Raw genomic sequence first — 10,390 nt, forward strand, 5'->3', positions numbered from 1 at the left:
AATTTGAAATGTTGCTAAAAAAAAAAAAATGTCAATTTTGATGTATTGCAATTATACAAATTCTTTGAGATTTTGTTTCAATAAAATATTGTTGATTATAAAAAAATAATTTTGAAATATTGGTCACTGGTTCATGAGACAATGATACTTGATTATAATTTCATTTTTAAATAATTACTGAAATTGCAAGCATAGAATGATGCTCCTTGATACTACCCTTATTTTCGCTCGGAAAGCATCTCTGTAAAACTTAGGAATACAGAAAATTAAGTAAACATACCTAAGTTCCTGCTATTATAATTTTAACTTTCGCCGAACTATTAACAACCCACCTAATTAAAAGAGCTTCGATTTCCCAAGTGACTCTATCGAAACACTTAATAAATTCTTTTCAAGACTCATATCTTTCCTAAAATCAACTAAGTCCAAACTAAAACAATCCGCGAAGAAAACGCGATTTCACACTTCCAGCTTATCATCCGCAGCAAACACTCGTAGCGTTTCTAGCCGACTAACCCCATGTTCATCACACTCCATACGTTTCATCTTTACCGAGAGCAAGTTCACCGATTCGAGCAACTTGCTCTGGCTGAAAACGCCAGCATCGACGGGTTTTTCGCGCGCAAGTTGCCAGCGTTCTCATCGGTGCAAATGATACGGCGAATCGAGCGGATTAAATACAGCGGAACTCATCAACAAGGACTACGGCACACGGCGGATAAATCGTGATTGCGTAATATCGCGCGAGCAGCATGCGCGAGTAGAATTGCGTAAAAGCAAATATGCAATAGACTACCTGAACGTCCTGTATTGTACGATTGTCTCCGTTCTCCTCTCGCCGGCGCTTCGCAGGAAATGCCTGCCTTGCATTTCCCGGCATTGTAACCACCCCGTTGGCTTCGGAGTATTGCCAGCCTCAACGTTTGAATTGCATTACCTATTATTGCTTATTGTTCGCCGCTAGCTTCGTGCGCCGAGCTTCCCGTCTCTCTTACACCGAGTCTCCTCTTTTTGATCAACCCCTCCTCTTCTTTCCATCCTTCGCCAGTTTCTTCCACCCCTACACCCCGCGAATTTCATGGAACAGGGTTGTTTGGGACACCGTAAGAGACGGGATGGAGTGTACGAAGTGGAATTGTCTGAAACAGAATGTGATTGGTCAGTGTGTCGACAGAAATTTATAAAATAGTGCAGTTACTGAGTTCAGGCTTTTAATTCTTATAGTTACACGTGTGGATTTTTATTTATTGTGTAAAAAACTGGATATATTCTATAGGTTCTATATGCTTATTTTAGTATATATATCGATTTATAATACTGCCAGAAGAATTTTTAGTTCCGTTTAATATCTAACAATTTCTTGAGGAAAATATGTACAGATTTTGTATCGATCGATTAGTTTTGTCATTAAAATATCAAGAAGAGAATAAAGATAAATTATGGTTAGAGTTTAGGCGATAATTCACATAGAATTTACTATTTCGTTAAATTTATGTTTTTATATGCACTCAAATTTCAAAAAAAAATATATCTTCTGTTTCTAATGAAACGTTTCACTCTTGGCACACTCACATCGTCCGCCGTCTGAACTTCTCAATTCGTCCTTGCTCGCGTAACGAGACAAAATCCTCGAGAAGAGGACTTCAAATGAAACGCCATTGATCTAATTCACGAGGTAAATGACACGAGAAATATAATCTGTGCTGATGGTGTGCTTCGAACTCTAGAAATACCTTACCCTTTCTCGCTCACGGGAGTCGTTCGAACTCCTTGCACGTCAGTTTCTCTTTCTCGTAGTTTCACCCCTTTCGTCCGTGTCAGTCCCTGGGAAAGGCCAGGGCATTGTCGCGTTGAAATTGTGCGTAACTACGACAATAGTTCGGTAGAATTGGCGAAATTAATGAAAACTCGCGCGGGATTTTGCGAAGAAGGGGTGAAGAAAGGGATGAAATCTTTGGCCGGAATCAGATATTTCAAATGAAGAAGGAAGAGGAGAGGAAGGATCGGCTAATCGTGACAAATACTGATCCCGGATTGCCGAATTATAAACTAATGTCTTGAGGAAACTTTGCCTCCAATGGCTTTCTCCCCTTCTTCTCAATTACGAGACCCGATTGCCTTCTCCACGATCGAACGTGCTTTGTCGTCTCTACTACATGTAGTTTAACTGTTTTCATTTATTGAAATCCTTTTTGAGAAAATACATGTGATTTTTAGGCGATATATTATCGAAATTAATACTTAATGATAAAAAGCAATGAATATTAATAATTGTAAGTTTATCGATTCTCTATATTTGCACATAGAACTGAAAATATCGTAAAATTGAATTGTAAATTTATTCCATATCTAACAACAATCTAATTCATCGCATTACGTTTCGCAATAATAATAATAAAAGAAAGCTATTTCTAGTGAGAAAGAAGAAGGGAGAAAGCATGAATAATTCGACAGGAGAATTTTACGTATAATTACTATAATACTGCTAAAACTTACTCTCGAATATTTTAAATATTTTAAAACTTACATTTTTAAAAATAGAAATACAAAATTCAAAATATTTTTAAATATTTAAATATTCATTTAAAAATATTTTAAACGCGAACTGAGCAATTACAAGCATACGTTTTATGTAAGATACAGAAGAAAATCGAAGAATCGTGTATGTGGCAAAATTACACCGAACTAAAAGAAATATTCTGGTTTCTTTATAATGGAGAACGGACGCGAAAGTGGCAGCGTGTCGGGGTAGCTGATGGTATAGTTAAGGATAGGCGGACAGTAGCAATGTAGACCGGTTGGCAGGGAAAGGAAATTGGATGATATTTCCCGTGACGATCAAACCTTATTGCCAATTGAAAGAGGAAAGTTCGCAGTACATTTACCGGGAAAATCAGCGGTTGCAAGGTGAACCAGAAAATGGTCGTAGCAATCCACTGTCGCGAAAATTTGGAACTCTTATTTGGACCTATGGATCGCAGGAAATGATAAATGAAATATATGAAACACATATAAACACAACAAAATCCAATACTTCATTAACATCACTTTATTAATAGTCAATCTGTACAATAATTTTATTATTGTTTGAAAATGTATTTTAGTAAAAGTTTTGTTGTGAATTTTAAATAATTATTTTGAAACCCAATTATGATTGAAATTGTATCTTCTATATTTAAGAAATACCTTGAAGTTTCAAAAAGGAATTATACAGAACAATACACGATACTGCATTATAATGAAATCATTTTAATGAAATAATACGAATTCCCTTTATACTCTAGAAAACAATTTCCAACTAATAAACGAAAATAGTACCTATGTAGATTAATTTAGAGCATCCCGAAGTGTATCACATATTTCTCTCAAATCTTTCATTTCGCTGACATAAAACTGATAGCCCTCGTATTATTAGACTGTTTCGGATCGATCGGGCGGCCATAAAAATCAAACCGCTAATTTCCCCTCAGCGACGTAACGTTGATGTAATGTATTCTCGCGTCTCGTTTCATTTATCTGATCTCTCCCATTACGAGGTATTCCGAGTAATACCATCAGAGACTGAGCGATCGCGTGGAAAGGACTTACAGTTCCATTCCGATGTCCCTCGTCATAATTTCATATATCAGAATCCGTAGAAGGTTACCGGGGGTGGGAGCGACGTTTTCGCGAAAAGATCACATATAGGGACGCAGCCGGGGTATAATGAGAGCCAGAAAGCGTCAGCGGCATCTAATGTCGGAAATTATAGCATATTGCCAATAAAATCCCGACCAGGGTCCGCCCTTGTACGAGCCAACTAAACAGGTTTCTCCTGCTCTTCGGGGGCGGCGGGCTTATTGTAACGAACGTTGGAACCACGTTTTGCCATTACACAAGATCTCGTCCCGAGGGAACGACCGATACACCGATAATACCGCTAGTCGATAACTCGCTTACAGTTTGACGCTGCTTTCTTTCTATCTCTAATTCAAGTCGCGAACCAAGAAAAACGGTCCACTTCCGAGACTCGTGTTTTTTTCTTCTCCTTTTTTGGTGCCTTTATTTATACGATAACTGTGACACTGAATACATAAAGTAATATCACATTGAAACTTATTAAGTGAAACTACAGAACAAATAACCAAATGAATTGTATGTAATAAGAATAACAGTTGTGACATTTTTTCTTTTCGGTTTCTTTATTTAAGCGATAACTACGATACGTGATGCGCAGAGCAATATCATATCGAAACACGCTAAGTAGGAGGAAACTAGAAAACAAAGTATCCAAACGAACTGTATGTAGTAACAAGAACTGTAAAAATGATGGTAAAAATGGTGCAAAATTGTAGAGAATAACAGATATGTTGTGAGTATTTACAGACACTTCAATTGCCTGGAAAATGATCTTCTAATTACGTATTATACTTTACAACGTCAGTCTTGAAAGCATCGTTGTAAACACTGGTGTATTCACCGCAGGGTTGACGCAGGAGACAGGTATTCGCGATGCTTCTTCGAACTTTCATCCAACCTGACATTCTTCCCTGCCTTCCAGCATTTTTAAAACCAATACCGCAACCGCAGTGCGCTTCAGAACAGTCGGAGGCATCGCTCTGGATCTGACGTGCGTCTACGTTCGAGTCGTTCAACCCCAAACTGCTCTCTGTCTGAAGCGTTTAAAACTGTAGAGTATAAGATAGGAAGTTACGGTTAATCTACTTTTAATATCATTATGTTAGAACAGTTAATGCACTTATTAAAATATTAACTAATTAGATATATTCGAAATTAAAATGGAAAAAGAACAGCAGGAAGCGAAGAACGTTACAAGATTTTCTCTTAGAAAATAAATTTGGAATGCTTCAGACTAACAGCAGACCGTTAGACCTTTTTACACAAAATTGCAATTCTATCTGTTGGTTACGATATATTAAATTTATAAATGCTGGTAATAGAGCAATTTTTTCGAAACGTAAGGCGAGAAAATATTTGGAATATTTAGAAAAATAGAAGAGGGTAAATTTAAAGAGATATCCGATTCTGAAAGGGACGATTAAGCGTTAGAAAAATATGAGCGGTTCTATAATCTTAGTATCAAGAAAAAGCATCGTAAAATCACAAAAATTTCCTACTTTCCCTTTATCCTTTACTTGTAAGTAGATTATGAACGACGTACTGGACAAAACTCTTCTGTTCCATACGCACTTTTAGTATCGAACTCTTCATTTCTGGCTGATAATTGTGAATTTGGGAAATGAACATCACGCGGATTATCAATCGTGCATTCATAAATTGACGGAGATAATTCTTTGTCATTAGTTATTCTATCGACAGACGACACTTTCAAATCTTGCTTACTACAAATAGTTAGCTTCTGCAATTGAAAAACCATGGATTTGCTTCGTCTTTTATTACACAACTTGTGATACCTCAAAGTGAAATTCGTAAAAATTAATTTCTGCAATTTAGTCAGCTGTTCCTTCTTCTTCTCAACTTCTATTCTTAAATGCTGTACCATACATTCGTACTTCTTTATGTTATCATTTCTATGCTTCTTAAGCAAATCCATCTCTGTCTCATTCTCACGCACTTGTAACTTTAACTTATGAAATTTCTCTTCTCTATCTTTATTTTGCTCGTAGATCTTCTGAATAATATTCGTCAAATTCGAACGAGGATCAACGATTTCGTTCTCCAATCTTTCTTCAAGATTCTTCCGTGTCTCTTCGAAATATGTCAATTTTTCTTTCATGCAACGCACGCTGTCGTTCGATCGAACGATCTCTCCGCTCAAATGTTTCATTCTTTCATCGTTAGATTCGTTCTGCAGCGCCATGTTGTTGAATTCCGTCTTCAACGAGACCAGCTCATCATCTCTGCTCCGAATTTCCGTCGACAGCCACTTCAATTTCATTTCCAGCATCGACTGCGTCTCTAAATGTTCCTGCAATCGCTCGCGATAATTGTTTCTCTCCTCCTGGCACTTTTCGAGAACAGTTTCGAGTCCGTTAACCTTCTCCTGCAGCTGCTGCACCCTGAACAGATCGCTCCGCGTTTCTGTCACTTTGTCGCTCGTCTCCAAACTCTTCGCCGACAGTTCCTTTCCAGATTTTTCGATTTGTGTATTCGCGAACGATTTCAGCGTTTGCTCGTGAACGAGATGAAGCATGGACAATTGATCCTCGAGAGAGGCACACTTCTTCAAACAAGTCTCAAGTTGCTTCAGACTGCGATTATCGTCCTCTTTCTTAACCAGAAGCTCTTGAGTCAACTCGTTGATCCGCTCGTTGTACTTTCGCGAATCTATTTCTACTATTTTTATCAGTTTTTCGTTCTCTTCTTTCAGTTCCTTCGCTTTTTCTTCGCAACATAGTAATTTGCTTCTGTACTCCGCGACTTCCACTTTATTGAAATCTGCGATTCTCCTCAAAGTCTCTATTGCCGACTTTAGGTCACTCACATCGCGTGATAATTCTCTGTCCAACGACATTTCTCGTTCTTGCTCGGTATAATGTTCCACATTCGTATGATTAGTCTTCAATTGTTTGGTTTGTTCGCATTCATCATTGTTATGTTGGAACATGGAAGCCGTTTGTGTGTAATTTTCTTTCGTTTCTTCCATAGTGGAACTATCATTGATACTCTGGCTTCTACAACTGAAATCGATACCAGAATCTTCTTTCATATTGCCACTGTCGTTGGATTTGGAAGTATGTCGATCCAAATCTGAGCCTACAGTATTTAAGGAAACGTTCTTCAGTGAATTCTTAGTATCGTCATTAAAATATCGTTCCGCTTTTATATCCACGTGAGCTTGCGTTATTAACTCGGTATTATCGCTGTTATCGCTACAGAAGAAATCTTCGTTGCTGAGTGAATGATATTTTCGGTTCAAGCTACGGACATCTTCCTTTTCAGCACATTTCACATCATACTCGATCTCACATTCTCGAGTGTCGGTTAAGTCTTTTCTCAACAACCGCAATTGAAGTTGCAAATTGTGAATAAGATTCGTCTTTTCTCGTTTTTCACTTTCAAGGTCTTTCACTTTATTCAACGTCTCCTGCAACTTGATTTTCGTATTCCATAGCATTTTCTCTGTTTCCATCGATTTCGCCGTAATTTTTACACGATTATTGGATGCTACATTCAAATCATATTTCAAATACCAGATTTTGTCTGCCATTTCGTCAAACATACGTTTCAATTCGTCCATGAGCCGACTGGGGTCGCTCGCGTCATTTTGCACCTTGAAAGATAATTCAGGAAAATTTATTTCAGCTAATTCATACACGTATTTGAGTCTTCTATTAACTAACGAAAATTTGAAGTTATATATATCTTTATCTTTATTCAGTAACTCGTTCTCGGTCCTCAGACTGCGCACCATTTCTCTTAAATCGACCACTTCCGACGTGATCATGGCATTTTCAACTTCAAGTTCCTCGTAGGTCGGTTGAATTTCGTTAGAGTTGTCGTCGTCGTCCCTTTTTCTCTTTTTATTACATATTATACTATCGACACGTTCTTTAAAATACGTTTCTACTTGGTTCACAGACCACTTCAACAAGTATCGTCTCTCGTCCTCGATATCCTGAGTGCGTTTCTCCCAAGTTGACTCTAGCTGTTTGATAGCCGTGGAATAGTGATCTACCAATCCCTGCCTTATCTCAAATTCTCGATTTAAGTTCTCACGTTTTAAAGCTTCCAGACGCTTCATCCGTTCCGCGTGTTTCGTTTGCAACTCTCTGTAATCGAAAAACGAATTTTCCAATTGCATCTCTTTCGAAACTTTCATCGAGACGATCTGCTTCTTGTTACTGGCGGCTTTTATGTCACTCAGTTCTTCCATCAACTTCTTATTCTGTTGCTTAAGGGTTTCGTATTCTTCGAAATCCACAGTGATGACTTTTCTTGGACTATGCGTGGCAGAAGTCCACGTGGACGATTTTGGAAACTTTAGCGTCATCGTCGTCATAGAGAACGTGTTTCGTTTCAATATCCCTGGTTCACTACCTAATTTCTTTGCCATTGCTGAGAAATTCAGAGCACTCAAAGTTTCTGGAAAAGAATCAATTCCAATATCGATATTAATAATGAAACTGACCTTCTCTCGACCAGTCAAAACCTTCTGAAGAATCCTGGTCAATTTCGACTCTCTAAAAGGACCAGTTACATTGTCATTGCTCGGATGACTGTCACGCAGAAATTTAAGACATCTTCCAAGCACCAGCAGGCTATTATTTATATTCCTCGATTCTGTTGATCCGCTGTCTCTTCCTTCTCCTTTTTTACACTTTCTGGAACCAGCCACATCGCAAAATGTTAACGTACTAACTCGAACTTCTTCCGGTACGTTCTCCTTCTCATACTTCAGCAATTTTAATGTCAAAATAGTATGAGACTGTGAGTTCGTGATATTTGGTGCTGTAGAGATTACAGCCATTCTAGATCGAACGAAGATTAATAGCTGGCAAGCTTCCAATGCTGTGGTGATGTGGATAAATTTTAAACCATTCACGTAAGTAGAACAATCCTTTCGAGTTGTCACTTTCAGTGGTCGCCTTTCCTGATCGTCGATGGCTAGAAGATCGTACACGTTATTATTGTAGATTTCTGCAACGGACATCCATACAGAGGACATGCACTCGTCACTCCAAAGATCTTGTTCTTCCAATTCAGGAATTCGAGGGTTCGAATTATTCAAAGACAACCGAGCCTGCGTGTATTCTTCCTTCGCGATTACATTCGGATTTATTAAATTCGTTTTGTTGTATATTTCAGAATTTCGTTCGTGCTCGTCTAAACAGACAATTCTGTTGTCGTCGCTGATTTTATACCAAGGAGCCAAGGTGCAGTTAATCGTGGAAAATAAAAATTCGATGGCGCGAGGGATTACACCAGGTGAATCCGTTGATCCGTACAATGTATACGTTTTTCCAGAGTTAGAAGCTCCATATGTTAGAATCGTTGAACTCTCACCGAGAAGAAAGGAAATTACTTGATGCCGTACGCTTTGACAAAATAAATCAGCTTGACTGTACTCTGAATCGAAAATTCTTGTAAAAGAGAACGTCTTATTTATGTTCTCGCCTTTCTTTACGTGAAGCGTCTTTAAACCGACCACTGTGTAGATTTCTTTGTTGGTTTTTGCGGAGTTCGGTTTTATTCTAAGGTACACGTTGTTCGTAGATAAACAAGTTCCTGATGTATAACGGGATACTGCGTTTTCGTTATTTTCTGAAAGCTTGGTGGGATTCGAATCTAAAGAGAACATGTTCTACGAAATTCAGGAAATCTTGAACGAAGAAACTGGCATATATGTTACAATTTAAGAGAATGCGAACATACACAGTACGCTTCGCTATGTAGTGAACGCGTCTTAGTACAAGCCTTGCGATTCTGTTTCAGAAATTTCAGTTTACGATGATCTTTATACGCCTTGCGATCGTTGATTCAAGAAGCTTCATAACGCTTCGATCTATTTTGGAGAAATTTTCTCAGTTCTGCTAGGTTACACAACGTGTCACTGTTACCGAATTAATACGCGTGAATGTAGTTTTAAGATAATTTCACATTGTAAATTGTCTTTTCTTTATTCTGCAATTTCTGGCGATGCCGATGTATCGTTCTAACAAATAAAGTAATTTATGAATTAAAACATTGTTCAGATCGAACAGAGAATGTTTTCAATCTCCTCCGGCAGGGCTAAGATTTCTCTAGTAGCTTTCACGACGCTCTTGTTCAAATCCAACCTTCAACTCGCATCGACCACATAAATCTTCATCTTCGAAGAAATATTTCTTATTCGCCAACTTATCAGCAATCATAAATTCCACATTGTCTCTACCAGATCGACTTATCTAGAATTACAAAATAACAAACGTGCGGAGCATCTATTGTTATTTCTGTATTTAGGATCACAATAGCAATTATTTTATTCTTTGGATAAATCTATCACACCGTTCTGAGCCGAAAAACTTTTATTGCACTTTCTTACATAGACTAGCGATAAAAACAAAAGAATATCTTAAACCTATCGATTGAATCTATCGATTATATATAGAACTATCTTCTAGTTACTATTTACCGTAACTAGCGCATCTGCACATGGATGGCGAGCGCGAACTCACGTTGCATTTTCCACATCATCAAACCCTTCCAACTTTATCTCCACTCCGCATCAACTGCAAGGAAATTTCCATCGAGACCGATTTGCCTCGCAATTATTCCAAAAATGTTCATAACTGACGTACGAGCGCGTCATTTGGAAACCAGAGAGACATCGAAGTGGAAGCTAATCAGAGACGCGACCGTGTGCCTGGAAATATCTTCAAAGTCGGCAATAAGAGGCAATTTATACGCGTGTCTCTCGGCTCATTAACCGTAGCCAATCAAACAGTGA

The 10,390-nt window shown here is 38.1% G+C and overlaps 1 protein-coding gene across 1 annotated transcript; it reads right to left on the reverse strand.

The window, feature by feature from the left end:
• Window positions 1-5,118: 5,118 nt before the first annotated feature.
• On the reverse strand, window positions 5,119-9,405 carry LOC139987581 (uncharacterized). Its single transcript, XM_072003984.1, has one exon. It carries the CDS (start codon window positions 9,260-9,262, stop codon window positions 5,147-5,149), a length of 4,116 nt encoding a protein of 1,371 aa, XP_071860085.1. The 5' UTR covers window positions 9,263-9,405; the 3' UTR covers window positions 5,119-5,146.
• Between the last annotated feature and the right edge of the window lie 985 nt (window positions 9,406-10,390).

This window comes from Bombus fervidus, chromosome 5, assembly GCF_041682495.2.
Source record: "Bombus fervidus isolate BK054 chromosome 5, iyBomFerv1, whole genome shotgun sequence".
NCBI lineage: Eukaryota > Metazoa > Arthropoda > Insecta > Hymenoptera > Apidae > Bombus > Bombus fervidus.